Source organism: Chelonoidis abingdonii, chromosome 4 (assembly GCF_003597395.2).
Source record: "Chelonoidis abingdonii isolate Lonesome George chromosome 4, CheloAbing_2.0, whole genome shotgun sequence".
NCBI lineage: Eukaryota > Metazoa > Chordata > Testudines > Testudinidae > Chelonoidis > Chelonoidis abingdonii.
In genome coordinates, this window is record NC_133772.1 from 26,817,342 (window position 1) to 26,839,827 (window position 22,486).

At 49.9% G+C, this 22,486-nt stretch overlaps 1 protein-coding gene across 1 annotated transcript; it reads right to left on the reverse strand.

Annotated features, from left to right (window-relative positions):
• Positions 1-3,516: 3,516 nt before the first annotated feature.
• GNAT2 (G protein subunit alpha transducin 2) lies at positions 3,517-21,524 on the reverse strand. The gene is made up of 8 exons (XM_032799653.2): positions 21,382-21,524; positions 16,639-16,681; positions 15,224-15,365; positions 14,069-14,226; positions 12,384-12,512; positions 11,908-12,037; positions 4,242-4,395; positions 3,517-3,707 (listed from the first exon to the last, which is right to left on the reverse strand). The coding sequence occupies exons 1-8, from the start codon at positions 21,497-21,499 to the stop codon at positions 3,517-3,519; spliced, it is 1,065 nt and encodes a 354-aa protein (XP_032655544.1). The 5' UTR covers positions 21,500-21,524.
• Positions 21,525-22,486: the final 962 nt, after the last annotated feature.

A 22,486-nucleotide genomic window follows, 5' to 3' on the forward strand; every position in this document is an offset into this window, starting at 1 on the left:
ATACATGCATGTTGACCCCTCCAGTGACATTGTATGCCAACATTGTGCCACCTGAAGGAACTGCGGAAGCTGGCATTAGGGCTTGATCCTGCAAGGGGCTGTGCCTATAAATGCTTATTTCTTCTTTCAGTGAGACCAAGGATGCTCAGCACTTTGCAGCTTCAGACTATTAAAGGTGAAGTGAAGTCGGGGGGGGGGGAAGGCGGGGGACTTGACTGTAAATGGCACCCATGCAACCAGCCAAGGCAGCACTGACTGGAAGTTCCACAGCATGGCCAGACCAGTCACTTGGCTTGACTCTGTGGCCACTGTGCACATGGAGCGCTTGTTGGCTGCAGTGTGAGATCTGTGTGTGCAGCTGCTACAGGACAAGGGCCAGTATGGCTGCTGCTTCTGAGCTCTGTGGTTCATGTTTTCGTGCTTTGAGGAATCATCATTTTAAAAGCAGCTAGCCCAGAACAAATGACAGCCAGCCATTCCATGCACATTTCTTTATTTTGGTTTTACTACAGTTTAATTGAAGCCATATACGTGATTCTCTGCAGTAAACATTGAGAAGATACAAGAAACCTTGTCTACAGTAATAGCATAAACTTATTTACAGATGAGAGCAGATACAGCTCTAAATAGCAGAATGAGAATCTTTTCAAGTAACCATTTCCTCTTCGTATCTGACCTTTTCTCCCCACCTTCTAGATGTGAAATGTTTGCCAAATTCTAAAATTCAACGCTCTCTCTCACTGTCCTGTGATCTTCAACAGTAGGCATCAATGAGACAGCATGTGCAAAAGTCTCAGCAGTCCCAGTCTGAGCTGAGATCAGTACTGCTACACTGTGTGGATAGAAAGAACGGGTCTAGACTCATAAGCCTTCCAGGCTATCTCATGGATTCCAGAAATAGTCAATCAGCTACTTAAGGCTGTGGGGACAAATTGCACCAGTTGCAGGAACTGTAAATGTTAATTTTTTTCCAATGGAAGGGTTGAAAATTTCACAATTTTGGGGGGCTTATTTACAACTGGTAAATTGGTTAGTTTCTTAAAACATAAGGAAAGAGGGATTAGTTAACATTTGAGTTAAAATTAAATCAGTTCCATTGTCCGCTTTCAGTTCACATCACTTACAGATTTTTTTTGATTTCCATGAAATATAATTGAGGGGGGTTTTCTCTAGAATTCCACAAAACATTGCTTTCACCTTTTCCATGTAGGTTTGTAATACGTTTTTTACATGCAGCTGTGCAGAGATGTAAAACTTCAGTATCAGTTATCCATTTGGTGTCCTGATGACTCTTTGGATTCAGATCACATTGAATCTCTTGTAAGCAGCAGTTTTAAAGTGCGCACAGACTGCAGAGAAACTATTTATTTTATTAAAAATGAGGAAATTACCCTGGAAGACAGCTGGGCTGCAGGAAGTTTAGCCTCGCTGGATGGCTTGTTCTTGGAGATGTGCAGCCGTGTGCGGGGCAGGTATTAGAGTGTGGACTCTGCAGAACAGTCATGCTAAGTGGAAGTCATTTTCTTTTCTTGAGGGAGGTATCGGGGAGAGAAAAGGAAGTTAAATACTTTTACAACTTTAAAATTAGGAGGACATTTTAAGAGAATTAAAATGCAATGCATAAATCTATTGCGTAAATCCCTGCAGAATATCAATATTGAGGGGCCAGATTCTGATTTATGCGAACGCCAGAGCTGTATAAACATGCCTTGATCTAAATGAGAATCTGACTCAGACAGTAGCAAACAAAGTGTGAAAATACAATGGTGGTAGTAAAGTTTACAAGAATTATTCTCCATCTAATCAACCGCTACTAGAGGAGCTGTGTTCGTTGGTGCTTGTATTGCCAATACAGTGCTAAACCTTCCAAGCTACTGTCATGACACACTGTCTTCCTTTATGTGTAAAGTGAGCGTTCCTGCATTCACAGACTGCTGTGTGCTCTGATTGGAAAGTTGTTTTGTTTTGCAGCAAACAATGCAGAGGTGAAATCAGTGTGTTTTGTCCCTCTGCCCTTCTGCAAGCTACTTTATGCCTGTAGAGAAGCTGGCTGGCGGCTTTTAATTTCCCTGCTTTCCTATGCATGTGCTTGGAAAGTGAAAGCTCCAAGACTGCTCATTTTGCTCCCCAGGAAACAAAGTGTTGGAGGATGCTGGCTGGATGTTTTGGAGGTAAGGGATGGGCAGAGAATGCTTCAGAGATTTTCTGGGCAGTTGGTACAAACTGAAAATAACATTCACGTTTGTTAAAAAACATCATGGTGGCTATAGCTAAAAGGCTGTCTAAAGCAGAACACTGCGCAAAGCTCATCTCGTTGGCCCTGCCCACACTAGTCATGCTAGGTTCTGTTTAAGCTCTAGTGCGAGCAGGATTCAGGACCTGTTTCCCTGAGCAGTGATAATTTTATGGACTAGACTATAAGACTGCCTCAGACTAGCAAGGATACTGTGTTGTGGCAGTGTAGTGCCCTGATCTTGCCTGACTCACAGGGCCAGGTCTGTATTACAATAGGCACCATATCTCCATGGACAAGGCTGAACAGTTTTGTAATATAGTGCCTTAAAACAATACTTTACTACCCAAATGGATCCTCTAGCCCACTTTGGCATACCAGATTCAGCTAAAAACCCCTTCTATGCACTGAGTAGGGAAATCAACCACTGCTGGGGCTGGCAGGGTTTAAGTAGTGTGTTTCTTGGGTTCTTCAAGAGGGTGGCTAGTGCTTGCAATCACCCTGCCCTTCCCATACTATGAAAAAGGAGGAGGGTACAGCCAAGACGGGAGGGGAAAAGGTTAAGAACCAGTGGTTTAGTGGTAATATAGCTGTTTACAAGGGCAAAAAGTGCACCGAGCACTCTGGAAAATCTGCTCTATCAGTAGGGCCTTGCCAAATTCATGGTCATAGGATTTTAAAAATAATAAATTTCAGTTTCAGATATTTAAATCTGAAATTTCACAGTATTGTAACTCAGGGGTCCTGACCCAAAACGGGGTCGTGTGGGGGGGGGGAGGGGGGGGATGTCATACAACTACTGTAGGGGGGTCACGATATTGACACCCTTACTTCTGTTTTGCTGCCGTCAGAGCTGGGCAGCTGGAGGGCAGCTTCTGGTCAGGCGCCCAGCTCTAAAGGCAGCGCCACTGCCAGCAGCAGCACAGAAGTAGGGGTGGCAGTACCGTACCATATGATACTGTCACTTCTGTGCTGCTGGTGGTGGCAGCTCTGCCTTCAAAGCTGGGCTCTTGGCCAGCAGCCGCTGCTCTCCAGCCACCCTGTGCTGTGAAATCTGGTCCCCTCTACAATAGCCAGATTCCACTGGGGAGATCCGATTTCACTGTCCATGACCTGTTTTTCACAGCTGTGAATTTGGTAGGACCCTAACTATCGGTGAGGAGTCAGACCAGTTGTCTCCTATCTCTCACAATGCCCATTTAGTAGTAAAGTAGCTAAATTGTGACTTACAATAGGCATTTAGTTCTCTGCTTGAAGTTACAGTACCTGCGAAAGTTGGAGTTCTAGAAAAGACCACAGTCCTTGAGGTTCTCTTTGATGATTACATCCGTGACTGCATCAAACACAAATTTAACGTTCTGTGTGTCTGTGGCACAGGTCATATGACTGTAAATTTCTTTCACATCTTTTCGCATGTTGAGATCAAGGAACTGATTCTTGATGTAATTTCCTGCATCTTCAAATGTATTGGGACCTATTTTGGGGAAGGAAATAACTCTGCTGCTAAGTGCTGCTGATTAGGTAGACTGCACTAATTAGAAACTCCTCAAAGCCCATTATGATTAGGCTGGATCTTTGGCCAGCAGAAGAAGTGTGATCCTTTAACATGCATTAAATTCTCCCAAAACATGGCAAAGAACAAGATTGGAGTGACTGCCCTGGGCAGTGACATGTGCTTTCTACGCAAGGTGAAGAGCAAGCAGATCTTCTCTTGGGATGGTTCAGCCTTGAGTCAAAACCTCTTTGTTCCTACCAAATCATCCCAAGGTGGTAATGCTTAATACAGATCCTGTCCTTTTCCTAGCTGCAGAGGCCTAGTTTGATCCTAATGACTTTTCCCAAGACAACCATTTTCTATTCCTTCATGGCTTTTGTGCTGCACACTTCTTCCTACCCGTTACTCTGATTTGTTTTTTTGTTTTGTTTTTAGACTCGGATGAGGATAATTTGGGCCTAAACACTAGCACAAAGGGGGGAAGGGGGAGGTAAAGTTTTTAGACCAACTCACCATCGTAATCTGGGAAGCAAATGCTGAGGTGGACTTTCTTGATCTTTTCCTCAAAGAGGTCCTTCTTGTTGAGGAACAGAATAATGGAGGTGGCAGCAAAGAACTTGTGGTTGCATATACTGTTGAACAGATGCAGAGACTCATGCATGCGGTTCTGAAGACAAAAAGACCACATCACTTGTAAAGAAATTTCAGAGGTGGGTGTGTTGTAAAGACCCTACTCATTCTGGTTTCAGAAAGAAGGGATGGGCAGGTCCTTGCTGGTTTAACACATACTGAAAGCTCTCCCCCACTCAAGTTTCTGTGGCTTGCCAGCACATGCAAGTCCCGACTCCTGCTCAAGCTTGTTCCTCAAACAGGCTGAGGCTCTACAACAGGCATTGCCTGAGCTGCACTAATTGTACTTGCTTTTCGATCTCCACAGTTTTTGCAGCTGTAAAGGTGAGGGCAGCACTTTATACTGTTACAATGGTGAAGCCTTTACTAGTCATAAAGCCGTGATGTTTCCTGTTTGTCGTAGCCCAGGTAAGGACTCTGTGTTAGCCAGAAGCTTTAGACCAACTGGATTTCAAACAAAGCAAATCAGCATCCTTCCATGGTGGCTTTTTTGCAGTTTCAACAGGCCTCCAATTTTCAGATGATGCCATGACTGAAAAAGTACAAGGGGAACAAATTCATTCGACTGTAAGCTCGTTGGAGCAGAGACTCTTCTCTGCCAAGCTCAGTGGGGGCCCATGTCCGTTACAAGGCCCTCCAGCTGCTACCATAATACCACTAATAAAGCTCTTTTGAGACACAGGAAAGCATTGAGGAGAGATTTACTGTTGCTGAACTTAAAGTACTGCCAGCAGCGAGAGGGAAAGTACAGATACAGCCGCTGGAAAACAGCAGCCAAACCAGCTGCATTTCAGCAAGTTGATTTTACCTTTTGTCTTTTGCAAACTCTCCTGTTCTTTTGCTGTAACAAGCACATGTGTTGCCAAAGAGAAGGTTGTAGGTGGTTTTTATGGAAGAATATTTATCGAAATGGCGAACGATAGGGAAGTCTTGAACTGCTTGGTTAGAGTTGTTGGATTCTTTTTGCCTTGAGAATCCTCACATTCCTGCTCCTCAAAGCCAGGTAGCTCGGTAGCCCTAACTTCCGTTGCCACACTGTAGGCAGCTGGCTGTTTCTATGGGTTGTCACAACAGCTACTGGGGAGTCCAGAGTGAAGGACTTCTGTCACTCTGCACCCTCACATGTCAGAACACTAATGCCAGATTCCTAATTGCTGCAAGGCAGGCTGCGTGTGGGGAAGAATCAGATGTGAGAAGTCACTGTCTAAATAACTGAGCTGAGACCCCATTACTAAAATAATGGCCAGTTATCTCCCATAGCATTCCAATGGCAGAGAGTATGTGCTCTAGCTCTCTAAGGAGCCATCGCCTATGGGTCTTCCTGCAGCAGCCACAAGAGGAGTTGCAGGTGCTTTAGGATAGGTAGACCCTTCAGAAATCACCCTCTTTGATCACTACAGTGCCCTTCACAAAGCAAGATCAATCTCTTAACCTCTTGGTTTGCAAGTCAGCTGTGATAGGACTATCTTCCTTAAGAACTAGTACACGCTGGCCCAAATCTCTGCTATGGGACTATCACAAGCAGCCTCCAACTCTAACCTCTGGTAGTATAAGCACCTCCCAAATGTTAACGGATCACAACACACCCCAGAGGCAGAGAAGTCCTATCCCCACTGTATAGAGGAAACTGAGCCAGAGGGTAAATCAGATGACTTGCCCAAGGTCACACAAGGAACTCTGAGGTGAGAACTGAACCCAAATTTCCCATGCCCTATCCACTAGGCCTTTCCTCCTCCTGGCTCTTGTTCCTGCTCTGAAGGGCTTGACTGTGTAGTCTCCCTCATGCCCCTTGCCTGTCTGAAGGGGTACCAGAGTAGGGACTTTTCCAGCATCTTGTGAAAGTCTAAAATGCTGCCCCCTGGTTTGTCCTCTGAGTCCAACCAAAGAGAGGGAGGAGTTCAGTCTCCCCTGTCCATAGTCTCTTGTCTACTGAGAAGAGAACTCTCCACCAGCTGTGGAGCATGTTCTCTGATTTGCAAATCTCCTCCAAAGCATTTGTTTTAATAACCGGCAGGGCCAAGGAGCCCTTCTGCATTAATCCATCCTGAGGGCACAAGAGAAGCGGGTGCCCTGTTTGAAGGACAACTATCTGCATGCAGGAGGGCTGCTGTTGTGTTAATGAGCTGGCTTCCCTTAGAGGGCTGCTCCTAGCAGGAGAAGACAATACCGGAGGCATCGTGTTACTGTTTTCTGCCTCCTTATCTCCAGCTTTCTCTGCTCTTCACCCTCCGTGTGTTGTTTGAAGGAGAGGCTGAGAGCCCCTATGCCTGACTGGTGGTATCCAAACCATTCCCCACAGGCTGCATTGCACCAGTTTCCCCTTGATGCTGTTTGTACATGAAATGGGGGCTCTGGAGAGAATCTTGGTCGAGGAAGCTGGAGACTGAGCGTCATGTTAGGGAGGGAGCTGCTGTGAAAGTCCACCGGCCCTCAGATTGACTTGCGGGAACCAAATGGCTGGCACTGCAGGAACGAGCCTGGATCCTAGAGCTCACTCTCTCTTCTTCTTGTCTTCTCTTTATGGACGTCCCAGAGCAAACTGACCTGGATGGATGCTCTGTGGGATTCCAGCAGTCAGAGATGGATAAAACCCTCTCCCTGCTGGGGGGGGCATTAGATCATCAGTGTCTGATGGAGCTGGAATATCAGACACTGGGGCTAAGGAACTGGACTGCAACTGAGGAGATGTGGGTTCTGTTCTGTGCTCTGCCCTACACTCCCTCCCTGTGTGAACCTGGGCAGGTCTCTTCCCTGGTGTCTTAGGCCCCCACCTGTGCAAGGGAGAGGATGATCTGTTATTTCCACCGTGCTGTTTCTGTTCAAAGGATTAGCACTTTGGGTCAGGGGCTGTCTCTACTGTCGGTCTGTGCAGCATATAGCACCATTGGGACCCTGGTTTTGGTTGGGGCTGCTGGATGCTACTGAAATACAAATCATCCCAAGAGTGGTGGTGGTCTGATTTTAGGAAGGCTCTCTGCTCTTGCTTCATCTGTTATAAACCAAAACCAGAATATGCTTTAGTCCTCTTTGGGCCCTGTTTGAGTGACAAATCTCAGCATTGTCCCACAGTGAGGTGGTGGTAGAGGAAATTTGGAACAAATTGACAAACTAAACAGTAATAAGTCACCAGGACCAGATGGGATTCACCCATGAGTTCTGAAGGAGCTCGAATATGAAGCTGCAGAGCTACTAACTGAGGTATGTAACCTGTGCTTAGCTATCCTCCAGTCATCCGGTACAGAGGGTGATTTAACGTAACACCAATTTTAAAAAGGCTTCAGAGGCAATCCTGGCAATTACAGGCTGATAAAACTAATTTCAGTACTGGGCAAAGTGGTAGAAACTACAGGAAAGAGCAGAGTTATCAGACACACCGGTGAACATGGGGAATAGTCATAACAGCTTTTGTAAAGGGAAATCATGCCTCACCAGTCTATTCTTTGAAGGAGTCAACAAGCATGTGGACAAGGGTGATCCAGAGGATCTAGGGTACTTGGATTTTCAGAAAGCCTTTGACAAGGTCCCTGACCAAAGGCTCTTAAGCAAACTAAGTAGGTGTGAGATAATAGGGAAGGTCCTCATAGAGCAGTAACTGGTTAAAAGAGAGGAAACAAAAGATAGGAATAAATGATCAGTTTTCACAAAGGAGAGAGGTAAACAACGGGGTTCCGCAAGGATCTGTACTGGGACTTGTGCTAGTCAACATATTAAGTAATGATCTGGAAAAGAGAGTGAACAGTGAAGTGGCAAAATTTGCAGATTATACAAAATTATTTCAGATAATTAAGTCTATAGCTGACTGTGAACAGTTACAAAGGAAGCTCACAAACTCTGTGATTGGACAACAAAATGACAGATTAAATTCAACATTGATAAGTGCAAAGTAATGTAGATTGGGGAAGAAAATAAGATCACTCCTGGTGATCTTAATAGAAGGTTCACATGTGCAGATAAGGACCCAGCTGAGCCTGTAGTGTTCCCCCACCTCAAATCTAGTGGGCCTTAAGAGTTGGCTATGTGCAGGTCCTGAAGGTCAAGGGAACTGCTTGGGCAACAAACTCATTGATTCGATGGCCAGGAGGGACCATTGTGATTGGCTAGCCTGATGCCCTGTAGGGCCCAGGCCAGAGACCTGCCTCAAATCATTCCTAGAGCAGAGAACAGCCCATTGGTGATTTAAAAATGGTCAGTGATGGAGAATCCACCGTGACCCTTGGTCAGTTGTGCCAATGGTTAATTACTTGCACTGTTAAAATTTTATGCCTGATTTCCAGCCTGAATTTGTCAAGCTTCAGTTTCCTGGCACTGGCTCGTGGTAGGCCGTTGTCTGCTGGAGTGAAGAGCCCGTTATTAAATATTTGTTCCCCAAATCGGTATTTATAGACTGATCAAGTCACCCCTCCACCTTCTCTTTTAGACTAAATAGAGCTCCTTGAGTCTGTCATTATAACCCTCATTCTTGTGACTCTTCTCTGACCCCTCTCCAATTTATCAACATCCTCTTTGAATTTGTGAACTCCAGAACTGGACACAGGGTTCCAGCACTGGTCCCACCAGTGCCAAATACAGAGGAAAAATAACTTCTCTCCTCCTACTTGAGATTCCCCTGTTTATGCATCCCGGGATCGCATCAGCCTTTTTGGACATAACATCGCACTGGGAGCTCAAGTGCAGCCAATCGGGGTTTGTGGTGGACAAATCTTTTTCAGCCTCTGCTTCCTAGTGTAATAAGGGTGCCCCTTGGAGATGGGGCTCCAGCTTCAGTTGAGAGCCAGGTTCAGAGTGGTGGGTTGGATCAGGCCCATCTGTGGCTGCTTTCCCCTGCATTGCTACACCAAGCAAGCAGTGGGTGAATGGACAGTGATTTTTCCATCCATCAGTTATGTAACTGCACATATAAGCAGCAGAGTTATGAACAGTTTTTCATGGTAAAACTGCAAACTGTTCTAAGGGATTTCTTCAGCTATGGGCACAGCTGTTCAGCTGCAGCTTGCTGCCTGGCTAGTTCTGCAAGCCATCGCTGCCTCTTTGATACACATACGTTCATTACAGGTGTATCACTTCCTGTGGGTTTAATTGTCATAAGACTCAATTCCTCCCTATGCTGACATCTGACCTTCAGCAACCAGGGCAACCACTGACTGGAGGGGGGAAAGCCTAGCCCTGTGAAGTCAACGGGAGCTTTGTCATTGACGTTAGTGGGGCCAGGATTTCACCTGTACTGTCCCCACACAGGATGTGGTAATTCTCCTGGGGTTTCTCAAAGCTGCAGTCTTGGCCATGCTGTTTGGCTGTTGTCCTTTTTCTAGCTCTGACATAGCTACATAGATTTTAAAAACAAAAGAAGTCATCTAGTCTGACCTGCACAGCACAGGCCAGAGAACCCACCCAGGGATTTCTGCACCCTGCCCATAGCTTGTGACTGAGCTAGCACAGAGCTTTTAGGAAGAGAGACCCAATTTTGATTTAAAGACTCCAGGCTAGACCCACAAAGGAACTTAGATCCTCAATCCCCTGCTCACCTGCTGCTTAACCCTGAGTGTGCCTAAATTCCTTGGCACCTCTGCTTCCACTGGTGGACATGTGCAAAGCCACTAATTCCTGAGACTGCTGAGCTGCCTGGTCTGATCTTTAAACGAGGTGTTACCCCACCTGTCTTGCTTGCTGTGCCCAATCCTGTAGACATGCTTGGAGCACACTAACCCACACAAAACATGGTGCGGGTTCACTCTGTACTCAGTCACTCAGTGGTTGGAGCACTCAGCTGGAAGGTCTAGGTTTGAATCCCCCTCTGCTTGGTTCAGAGCAGGGACATGAACTTGAATCTCCCCCACCTCAACTGAGTGCCCTGACTGCCAGGTTCTGGCATACTCTGGGGCAGGTGTCTCCATTTCTTCTGGCGAAGCTATTTGTGTGGGATATTGAAACAGTCACTGGTCTGGAGAGAGAGACTATAGCCCAGGGGTTAGTGCACCTCCTGGGAGACCCAAGGTCCTGTCCCTGCTCCAAGGGCAATTTAAGTGTTTCAGACAAAGTGGGACAGCTTCAGCAGGAGAAGTAAAGAGAGACCTGCCCTGGAACACACCTCCTCAGGACACATAGCTGGGAGATGGATGATGTGGGTCCAAGTTCCTGCTCCAGATTAGAGCGGGGATTCAAAGCTGGATCTCCCATATGCCTATTGGGGATGGCACCCCAACCCCATGGAGTTAGATCACTGAGGCAATGCCAGGCCTCTGCTCTTCTACTGGCCGGCTTGGATGGCTCCCTGCTCAGGTTGCTGGATTCTGTGAATCCCATTCTTACCAGCTCTCCTGATGCAGTGCTTAATCTCCAAGCCCCCCACATCAGCACGTGCCCAGGTAGGTTGTTCTAATGGTTAAACATTCTGGCTGCTAAAAATGTGCACCTTCTATCTAGTCTGCATGAGTCTAGCCGTTGGGTCTTCCAGCCGTTGTCTGCTAGATTAAAGATTCTCTGCCATTGGAAAACTTCCTGCTCAGGAGCTTCTGGGCTGGGATCAAGTCACCTCTTAACCTTCTCTCGGGCAAATTAAACAGACTGAGGGTCTTTAGTTTCTTGCTGTGAAGCAGGTTTCCATGCTTGTGGCTCACATCTGAGCCATTCCAGATTTTTTTCCTCTGAATTTTCCACCTTCGCTTCCTCGTTTACAGGTTCTGAAACCGATGTGCCAACATTCTGCACTTGCTCTGCAGCAGGGAGATAGGGCTGAGGATGAGAACGCCATTACAGATGTTCCACTGAATTCAGCCCCATGCTAACCTTGAAAGGTCGGTGCTACGATCCCTCACTGACAGAGACAGACGCTGCAGAACAATTGAGTGTTTTTTTCCAGAGGGGCTGTGCACCCGCCATGCCTATCGAAATCAGCCGGGAGTGCAGGTACTTCTGAAAATCCAGGCGTCAGTTCTCTGTCCAAGGTCACATAGGCTGGGAACAGTATCCAGCTCTCGTACCTCGTGCTTTAACCACAAGCCCATCTTCCTTCTCCTATTGATTTCTCGTGCCCTCTTGAAAGGCAGGCCATGGGGCAGCCTCCTGAAATATCCTTTGCCTTAACCAGCCACGGGATGTCACTGTGCTATGTGAATTAGCTTTAGGTGCTAGCTGTACTAGCTGGAAGGCAGGCATTTATTTTCAGACATGGGTTAATCTGATGTCAGGCAAGTGCTATTTTGCTTCCTGGATTTGCATCTGAGTAGCACAGTGTAAACCGCAAGCTGCCATTCAAGGGTATTCATGGCTCTGTTGCCTGCCAGAGCCTCCCTGTGTTCCAGGCAATACAGGCACTTCATACCAAGCAAAAGTTGGTGCTCACCCCTCTCCTTAGCGCTCTCTGTGCTAGGGAGATGCTATTTTCTTAAAACCTGGGCGGTGGCTCCCAGATGTCGCCCAGCTGAGCTAGGAGTTTTTTTCCATTTCCGGGTGCTCTGAAAAAGGGTAGAGTAGCCACTTAGCTGTGTTCTGGTGGCAAAGGAGCAGTGGTCCCAGTGCCATCAGCAGATAAGGATTAAGAGAGAGAACGTACCACTTCATCATCTTCTACTAGCACCATGTCATAGGCGCTGAGGGCTCCGCAGAAGATAATGCAGGTCACGCCTTCGAAGCAGTGGATCCACTTTTTGCGCTCTGACCGCTGTCCTCCCACGTCAAACATCCTGTGGAGGGAATAATTCTGCTGTTGTTAGCCCCTTCCCGCCCAGAGCACTGAACACACAAGCAGTCCTAGCACCCATCGCAGAAACCCAGCCCCCACCGAATTAGGCTGTGGCAGCTGTTTACATGAGTGCAGAGGGCTAGATCCTTACCTGGTGTAAACCAACAGCACAATGGCGCTCTGCAGATTTACACCAGCCAAGAAACACAGCCGTTTAGGATGGGATGTGAGGCAAGCTCTCCCAGCCAACTGAAATAAATCTCATTAGCCTGTTTGGAATTTGACCAGGATACCTGGGTCAGTGATGCCACAAAAGGGGAGAGGGACACACGTGCATATACACTCACCTGAAGTTAAGATCTTTGACAGAGAACTTGGTCTCTATGATCCCCGTGGTCTTCACTCGAGATCGTAGTACATCCTGTTCGTTGGGGAGGTAATCTGGGGCTGTGATCCGATCCAGCTGGTTCAGGTAGCTAGGCAGGAATGCAGAGAGCTGTTGGGGGCAGTCCTAGGTGATAGGGCATATAGCTATCGGGCATGGGGAAGGAGGTCTGGGGTAAGGTGTTATCAGTGAGCTAGCAATCGTAGGAGAGGACAGTGGGAAGGTCCAAGCGATCCCGCTAGCCTGAGGGAGAGGAGATGTCCTTCTAGCCTAACTGTAGAGCAAGAAAATCTCAGTTCATAACTAATCAGGGTCAAAGTGTGCACGTAGCCACCTTACCTGCATTGCAGCAGCACCTTGGAGTATGACCCCCTTGAGCCAGGTGCTGAACAAGCAGAGTCTGCTATGGCCCAAAGAACTAACAATCTAACAACAAGGCAAGAGACGACAGATGGAGGCAGACAGGTGGACCCTGCTGGTGGGAGGTGATGGAGCAGCTCTGTTAATGCTGTGGTATGGAAAGCCTGTAACCTTAAGTTCCAGCATCCACAGTTGCTCCTCCATTCTGCTGTTGAATGAGACTGTGCAGCTGCTGCAGCCTACGAGGGAGCTGCATGGCAGGCCGGGGTTTATGAAGTCAGAGAATGGCCATGTTTGGATCAACAGGGTGAAACAATGAAGTGTATTCCCTGCAGCATTCCCTGTAATGTGCCCGTGCCTCTGCTCTGCCGCTGTTGTGCCAGACCATGGCTCTGGGCCCTTGAGAACTAAGTTAAACTAACCTTAAGGGACAAATTGCGATGGTGTTGACACCAGCATGTGTCTGGAGTAACCACTGTCTTCAGTGGATTTACACTGCTGGGAGCAGAAGCAGCATTTGGCGTTGAGGCTACTGAAAACCAGAGTCTGAAATATCTCATTTGCCTTAAATAATGCAGCCTGTAATAGCACATGAGGCAGGTTGGTGCTCAAATGCCTGAAATACCCTGGCATGTGGTATCAATTAAGGCAACAGGAACTAGGCTGGTAACGAGGGGCAGGCACCCCTACTGCAGCAAGCAGTGATAGTCGCATGTCAGTGGTGTTTATGGGCTTTGTCTGACACAGTAGCACTATCTTGGCCATGAGGGATAATCCCTTGTGTTCTCTATCTCACATGGAGCCATTCTGGGCTAAGTGGGAGCACAGAGGACCTCGCTTGTTACATAGTGAATTATGAGAGTACATGCAACTTGATGCTTCAAAGCCAGTCTGGTCTGTCTTGCTTGTTTTCTAAAGTCCTTTAAGGGGCATGTACCCTTCCCTTGACGGACAAGACTCTCCTTGGACTCAGTGCTAAAATTTCCACTGGCTCCAAAGGGAGCAGATTGGCCCCTTCTCCTGGAATTTCTCCTTCCCTTCCCCTTGGCTGCTGGTGAAAAGCTGAGTCCTCAATTTTTTTTTTGCATGGCAGTGGGGGAGGGGGGATTGGTACCAGCTCCATAAAGAAATCAGTCACTTCAGCACCAGCAATGGGGAAGATTCACGGCACTAAGCCCCAACGATGGATGAACCCTCTGTGTCCCAATATGGTCGTGTGCATCCCTGGAGGATCTTGCTGTTTGGCAGTTGCTTTTCCTAATGACTGAGCCATAGGGACAGACTTACTAGGAAGCGGAGTCGTTGAGCTGATACTCAGCTGCTCTGTCAAAACAGGCCTGAACTCCCGCATCTTTCCACAGTTTTTTTATACAGTCCACTAGTTCCGGGGGCATGGTGCCCTCCTCAATGGAATCTGCCAAGTTGCACAGCTGCCGCCCATCATCCTGTAAGAGACCAAGCCGGTGAGCGGGCATGAATGGCAGACCTGCTTTGGGCCCCTCTGAACAGGGTAAAGTTTTGTGGGATTTTAATGTGGATTTTGAAATTTAAATTCTACCCCTACTCAACCCTGCTGATTTTTTGAGAACAGCTTCCCCAGAGAACGTGGGAAACATGGCCAGAATCCTGTCTGGCCAGGCCCTGGAGTGGGGAACTCTAGCTGCTCCCAAAATGCTTTCAATAACCAGTAGAGGGCAACACACCCATAACAGCATGGTGCCTGAAGCAACGGGAAACCAAAGTCCTTGTTCCTCTGCGAATAATGAAAGGAGCAGGACCCTCCTCTCTGGACTCTCCTTTCCCCACACTTGGAGGTCTTGCCCCTTCCTTCCAATCTACATCACATCTCAATAGAACCAGATGACTGCCACTTGCCCACTGAGTGGCAGTGGTGTCTATTTAAAATATTTATCTGCTGTTGTAAGGAGCAGCTGGGAACGTTTGGCTTCTAGCAGGAGTGAGTGAGACACACAGGGTATGTCTACACCACAGCTTCCCAATTCCAGTAGACAGATTTGAGCAAGTGTGCTAAAAATAGCAGTATGGATGTTGCAGTTTGGGCATGAGCTCGGCCTAGCCCCCTGAGCTCAGAGCCAGGGGGTCAGGTGAACTTGGACTCACACAGCTAGCCTGAGCTTCTGCTCGAGCCGCAGCATCCACGCTGCTATTCTTCACACGCTAGCTTGAGTGAACACCAGTGAACCCATCCCCCCGACACACACACCCTAGGGCTCAGAACCCATCCCCCCGACATACACACCCTAGGGCATCCTGCATCCCAGACTACCCTGCAGCCTCTCCCAGGACTCCTGCATGTAACTGGGAATTGCAGGCACTAGAACAGATGAACACATGGGGACTACGTGCCCCTCCCCGCCACCTCCCTTCCCCTGTCCAGGGGTCAGACAGATGTTCCAGTGAGGGCAGGGGCAGCAGACTGACCCCTCGCCCTGATTCGGCGTAATCTATCCCCAGCGTGGACATCGCTCGGATGATGGCCAGGATTGACTGCAGCACGTTGCCATAGATGATGGACTTGAATTCCAGGCACTCTTCTTGCGTGTAACCATCTTGGTGGATAATCCTGTGAGGGGAGGGGAATGAAACACAGCCTTTACCAGGGATCACAGCCTTGCTTCCCTGGCAGGCCTCTCCCTGCAGCCCAGACATTGGCACCTTGCCCTCCAGCCTGAAGGAGGCAGTGCAGGAACTGAACTGTGCCAGCTTGAATGCCTGCTGTTTTCCTGGCATAACTGACTTTCCCCTGGTCCTGGCAGGGGTAGGGTGCGGAGCTGAGGAATCACACCATTGCTCAATATGGGGGGAGGGGTAGCAGCCTGAGTGGCATCTGTTAGCAGTGTCTGACAATGTCACCCCATGCAAGGGAGAAAGGGAGCTCCTTACACCCCTATCTACCCCTGTGCTGGCGTGCAGCCCTGCTTACAATTGGGCCCATTGTGATCTACACAGTTGCCTGGCAGCCAAGTCCTGATGCAACAAGAAAATGCCCTCCATCGGCTGGCTCAGTGAAGACCAGGATACTAGCTTTGAAAGGAAAGTGATCTGAGACCCATGGCACAGATTAGCTCGCTGGCTCCTGGACTGACCACGCATGGCTCTGCCTGTGACAGAACCTCAGATTCATAGAGGAAGGTCAGATCACATGGGACCTTCTGCGACTGGACTCTGCTGACACGTAGAGCTCACTTGCTCCCTGTGTAACTCCTTGATGGTTGGTGTTCCCTGCCCCATGGGGCTTACATCAGAGACCCAGTACAGCAAGGAGCGACGTACAAAGGGGGTGTGATGGTTTTCTCCTCCCTTGTGCCGGGAGACTTGCAGCCTGCTGTTTGGTATAGCTGGCCATCAACTTGCCACCAGTACCCCACATGCCAACAGCTCGCATGGGATGTGCCTGCACTCCATCCTCTCCCTGGGATGTTTCACAGGGCATGAGTGCTGAGATGCTAGATTGGCTTAGACAGACAGCGAATCTCCTTGTCCTGAGAGTGGGCTGTAGCAGGTGCGTGGGAGAAATGAACCTTCCATCCCCCCCTATCACTTGTTACTGAGATGGCACATGAAGAGACCCCAGATGATGATCAGTTCATGCCTCAAAGCAGAAGAACTGGACCCCTTTCTCCCCTAGCTAGCATAACTGCAGATGCTAGTTTTGTTTAGTTGTTTAATCTCTTTTTATTAATCTTGCTAAGCTATTGCCAGCTGGCAGGCAGCCTGGCCCAGCAGCAGCACAGGGGGTCATCATGCTACATTCATGCCTAGATTAGGCTCCTAGAAGGAAACCACCTTGGGCTGTGTTCTGGGCAACCGACCGTCAGCCCTCCTGTGGTACTCACTTCATCTGTTTGACGATTGTGCTCTTGCCTGACTCCCCGGCACCTGGAAAAGAGCCGGAGGAAACGTTTGAGTGCCAGCATCCAGAAAGGGAGAGACATGTGCACCTTAGAGGGGACCACAGCTCTGGGCACTCGGATCCTACAGCACTGGGACCAGCGTAAGGACCTGGATATACAGTGCTCCGTATGCAGCATCTATCCTGCTCTTCACTCCTTTCCCTCATGCGCTTGTCTCTGGGGTTGGCCCCTCAGACACTTCAGCATGGATGGATTTCTCCAGTGCGGGGTTATTTAGTGGCATATTAATGTGGATCAAACAGGTAAGTTGATCTGGGCCCTGGGCTCCCAGGAGCTCATCAAGAGCCCAACCCAGGGAATGGCCTTGTTTTTAGGGAGTGATCAAACTGGCTGTCTAGGAAGCAGAGAGTGATCCTGCTTTTACATAACCGCCTGGCCTCTCCCCTTCAGCAGCCCCCCCCAGAGGTGCTCGGCTCTCTGCGTTGGGTGCTGGGGCATTGCCTGGGCTCTGGGAAGGGGGAGGTATGCATGGGACAGCTGCGCTTCCCTTATTGCTGCTGTTCACCAGCACGTGCACCGTTCAGCGGAGGCTCCATGTCAGCCAGCTGTACCCCAGCTCATCTCCAAGTTACCAAGTCCTCACCCTGTGGAAGCTGGGACAGGCACTTCCAGCCCAAACCTGACCCCCCCTGCCCAAGGTTCAAACCATCTTGTGCCCCGCAGGGTAGGAGATGAGGAAAGAAGTGGGCACGTGTGGTCTAGAGATGAGATGGCCGAGGGAGAAACGTAGCATGTAAAGGTGGTTACACAAGAGCCAGCGATCTATTGCTCTCCTTGGGCCAAGGGCAGGACAAGTAGCAAGCAGCAGACAGAGGGGCTTAGGTTGGATTTTTTAGGAATAACTTTCTACCTGTAAGGCGAGTTCAGCTTGGGAGGACAGGGGGGCTTAAAAATAAGTTAAAGCCATTGGGGTTGGCCTGCCTTGGCAAGGGGGGAGGGACTAGGGGCCCTGTAGAGGTCCCTTCCAGCCCTGTAGTTCGATAAGGGTATCTAACCTCCACAACTCTCCTGCCTCAACGAACCCTCTTGCCTGGCTGCCTAGTATTCAGATCCTTCGCTATGCCCACACCTCCAGCATCCATCTGCCAGTGCAATATCCTGCAGCTTCTATCATCCTTCCACACCCCCTCTCCTGAGTCTGCAGCCCCCACCCTCCATCCACCCAGCCCACCTGCAGACTATCTAGTGCATTGTCACTGAGCCCCTCTGCTCTGGCTCCTGTCCCACCCCTCCTCTCAGTACTGGGCCTTGCTGGTCTAGTGGATCAGAGGAGCCCCTGGTTATATACCCCTGCAGTCAGCAGGGCCTGAACAGCTTTCTCAGGCCAAGGGAGACCCCCTGTGCCTTGCTTGTGCCCCCTTTTTATTCCTCAGAGGCTCCCTACTGGCTCGACTCATTTCCCTGGCCCAGGAAGGCTGGCGATCCCTCCTTCCACAGCCCATCACCAGTGCTCAAAGGCTAACTGCTGTGGGAGACACTCGAGTCCCATGCCCACGGCTGCCTTCGGCATGAAGGACCTGACATTGCTGTGGGGTTGGGGAACCTAGTTATGCCATAAGCCCCCCTACACAGCAAGCCTGGCCCATGTGTCTGTCTGTTATGCTGGGACCATCATACTTTGCCCCAGCAGGGTAGAAAGGACCATGTCGGTGGGCCTGGACTCTGGCTGGAGCTGGGATTCCCTGCACAGTAACACGGCCTCAGACCATAGGCACGCCCAGCCCCGGCCTTTGCTTTTCTTAGCCTCCCCCTCTCGCTCTCCTGCCTCCGTTCTCATCACCTGCCCTTCGGTTCTTGGCCACAAGCACCGGACGTCGCCTCATCTCATTGCTTTAAGCAGCTTATTCCAAACCAGGAAGCTGCTTAGAATTAGGGCCTAATCGCGCTGATCCCAGCCTCCCTGCCGTCACCTGGATGACCCTTATGGCGCTGCGCAGCATCAGATGTAGGCTTTCTGCCCCTGCCGGGCAAGCGGCGACGCAGCCGCGCTGTAACCTAGAAATCCGGGAAGCATTAGCTCCAGGGTGGCTCTGGGCTGAGATGGGCCCTGCTGGCCTCTCTCCGCTCCCAGGAGCTTGGTGGGAGGCTGGGTTTCCAGCAGGGGCTTCTAGCCTCAATCTCAGTTCTCTGCTCAGATGGTATCTTTCCTACAACCCCTCCAGTCCCCCTCTGGAGCAAGGGTTTATTCTGTTGCCTTCACGTTGCTGCGGTTCTGGCACAGGCTTGGAGCTCTCTCCAGGCACGGGGAATGAGCGTAGGAATCACGGAGAGTGGCTTAGGGCACCCTGAGCTGCAGACCAGGACTGACCCCCAGTGACCAGTTCCTGGGCTGGAATGGTGCCACCTGGTGCCCCCCCTGACCATTGTGTGCATGTAGTCAGAGCTGCTGCCACGCCCAGGCCAGAGACCTCGGCCAGAGACCTCAGCCAAACATTGCTGTATCCATCTCTTCAGTGTGAGCAGGAGTCTTTCTTTTAGGAGGAGACGCCTGATCTTGATTGGAAGAAGGCGAGGGTGAATTACCCTCACTGATTGTGACACTAAGCGGGAATTGGTTGGAGGTGCCTGTTACTGGGGGGTTTCCCCTGCCCAAGACCATCCACTGGCCTAACCTTCACCTCGCACCTGCTCCCTACCTTCTGGATAGGTCCTCCCTGGGAACTGGTCCTGCTTTGAGCAGGGGATTGGACTAGATGACCTCCTGTGGTCCCTTCTAACCCTAATATTCTATGATTCCATCCATCCGTCACGCCTCCCCCCAGCTGCCTTGAAGAAGACACTTGGGCCCCTGCTGTGACCAAGCAGGGCCCCTCCTGGCTGACTTTACATACACATGTATAAGATTTGGGTGCCCCAGACTTCGCCGCATGCCAGAGTGGGCAGCAGCTTCACCTGAGCAGCACAGGTCCAAAGGAAGTGGTGCTCTGAGCTGGAGCCCAGGGAGCAGGAGAGGGGATGCTGTAGGAGAAAGAGAGCAGGCCAGAGACTCCAGCTCCATCGCAGCTTTAGAAGGACTAAACCATGCGTGCCCTTGGCATCTCCCAGCAGGCTCCTTTGCCTCAGCAGTGCTGGGTTGGCAGTGAGGACTGCCCCAGCATCCTGCTGTTTGCAGTACTCAGCTCATGTTCTAGTGCCCGTAAAAGGCCTGAGAGAGTCACCCAGTCCAGGAGTGGATCGCCCCATTTGCTCCAGCTTGCAGATCAGCAGGCTTGTGAAGTCTCGGTCTAGTGCCTCAGTAATGCAGACACAGACTCAGAGCACAGGCCCTTCTGCCAGTGGGATATTAGGCTAAACGGAGGCTTTTAGTAGTCAGGTAAATTCAATGTGTTCAGAAATAAAGTCCATCCCTTTCTAGTCACACTGGTCATGGAGCACCGAGGGTTTTCTACCAACAAGCAGGTAATGGACCCAATCATCATCACCCTCTGCCTTTCTCTAGGCCAGAGATCTCAAAGCACTTCATCAGTATTAATGAGCAGCGCTTTGATCCTGCAATGCCTTGCTCACCAGCGTAGCCTTGCTGCCAGATCCAGCCCTTATACCTCACACACTGTGTGCGTGTGGGTAGGGATAGTACTGCCATCCTGTTTGACAGCTGGGGACTCTGTGGGTCAAACTGTGAGGCTGCAGCAGATTTGGGGCTAGAACCCAGGTGTCCTGATCCTCTGTCCTGTGCTTCAGCCACTAAACTCTCGTGAAGTGAAACATTACATATACATCTTTGCTTGTCATTTTTAGCCAGAAAAATGACTCTGATCAATTCCCTTTTCACACGTGGCGAGTCACCAAATCAATCCAAAGCGCCCCTCCCCCCTTCCAATGCTGAAAGACCCAGTTATATAGTTACCAAGTGCTGACACTAGCCACAGCATTCCTATTTCCCCCCATCCCCCTCCACCACCGCCCCTTCTGGAAAATTACAAATAGATTTTAATCCCTACTGAGGTGCTGCCCCCTTCACCCAGGCTTCTCTCAAGAGGGTGTTTGTGACCTCTTGTCACATCCGATTGGCTGAGAAATCTCTGTGTCCCGGCTAATCACTTCAGTTAGGAAGTCATCAAGCTAATGAGAGCCCATCTGGTGCTACTTAGGAACAGATCCTCCTCTCAGTTGGAAAAAAATGAGAAAAACAACAATAAAAAAGTCAGGGTGACCCATATCTCTGAACCCACCATGGACTGAAAGAGCCAGACCAAGTCCTCCTGTGTTGGTCCTGCGCTGCATTTCATGCTCCCTCTTCTCTTTCTTCTGTCTCCCATCCCTTGGCCACCAGCAGATACTGTCATTTTCTAATCCCTTCACGTAAACTGATTGTCCTCAGGCCCTGCAACACTAACCCCAGTTTCTCCTTTCTTGTCCCACCTTCCCTAGCTTGGCATCACCATGTCTCATCTGAGGGTTGCCTTCATCCCAGGCTCCACTTAGCCAACTCAGAACTGAAGGCTGGGTTGGCACAGGCTAACAATCTCCCTCCTACCCTACACTGATCCTGAATCAGCAGGATCCCCTGTTGGGCCATTCTCCGCAGACTGCACATTTATTACATGCATGGAGACCAGCTCTGCGTGGTACAGAACTGCTTCCCTGCCCACTCATTTCTGGATCCACCCGAGGAGCTGAAGGTGCCCCAGGCAAGCTGCAGTGTTGCCCAGCTCCCATGCTTACCTAACAGCAGCAGCTTGACCGTCTTCGCCTCCTTGTCTGCATCTTCCTGGAGTTTCTTCTCCAGCTCCTTAGACCTTTTGGCCAGTTCTTTATCTTCAGCACTCGCTCCACTCCCCATCTCGTCGTCTTCCTCCTCTAGTTCCTCTAGCTCCTCTGTCTCTTCCAGCTCTTCACCCTGGGTCACTCACCCTTTACGGGGTGGGGAAAGAGAGAGAGAAAAAATATATATATCTATGCCTGACCCTAGAGAAGGGCCTCACGCTGCAGCCTGGCTCTGGAGTTCCACGCAGGACAGCTGCTGGCTAGAGACTGCTACGATGGCAACATGGGAGCCCTTCACCTTGCCCCTCTCCCTCTCTCTCTCTCCTCTTTACCTTAATTCCCCATGGATAACCCAATATCTGTCCTACGGATTGGGGACTTTTTATCTCACCATGTGACCTGGGAAATCCAATTAGATGAGCCCAAGATGGCAAAGATTAATGCCTGGGAAATGAGAACACTGAATAAGGCTGCGGGCGGGGCAGAGAGGGTCATTATGTAATGGGGAAAGAGAGCGACCCCCCCCCCTCCTGTAAGCACACAAGGGAAGGAATCCTGCTGCTGCAGGGGCCCTATGGTGTGTGACTTGGGGGGGCCCAGACCAGACGCACAGAGCTGGAGAGCTCTAGATGAAAAATGTTGGCCAGGGGCCTGCTGGGTAAACCAGCCTTCTCCTTTCTGTTGCTCCAGATCTGGAAGAGGCTGTTTAACTAGCAGCCAAGAGGGACAGCCAGCACCCTAGCAGCTGGGGCCCCAGTATCACGACGCTGGGTACATCAGAAATTCATCAATCGTTGGCTAGCTAGAAGTTTGCACACTTCATAGCTTCTGTCAGCTGAGCTTCTTGCCCACCCCAGGGGCTCCTGGCTCCCCTCCATTCTCCCCACAGGCTCTTTGGGTGCCATTCTCCAAGCCCTCTCTATTTCAGGGACTTCTCCCATCCTGCCTCATGCCAGTGACTCTGTGTGCCCCCCCCATGTCCTCCATTCCTCACTTTCCCACCATGGCAGGGACTCTGTGCCACCCTTCCCTCTCCAACATCTGCCAGTAGCTCTGTGTGCCC

Bases quoted from the DNA above. Each gene is read 5' to 3' on its own strand.
- GNAT2 (XM_032799653.2), bottom strand. From the start codon at position 21,499: ATGGGGAGTGGAGCGAGTGCTGAAGATAAAGAACTGGCCAAAAGGTCT. The intron at 16,682-21,381 runs GTAAGCATGGGA...GCTCTTTTCCAG, and splicing joins GGTCAAGCTGCTGCTGTTAG to GTGCCGGGGAGTCAGGCAAG. The intron at 4,396-11,907 runs GTACGTTCTCTC...TTTTGTCTTCAG, and splicing joins TAGTAGAAGATGATGAAGTG to AACCGCATGCATGAGTCTCT.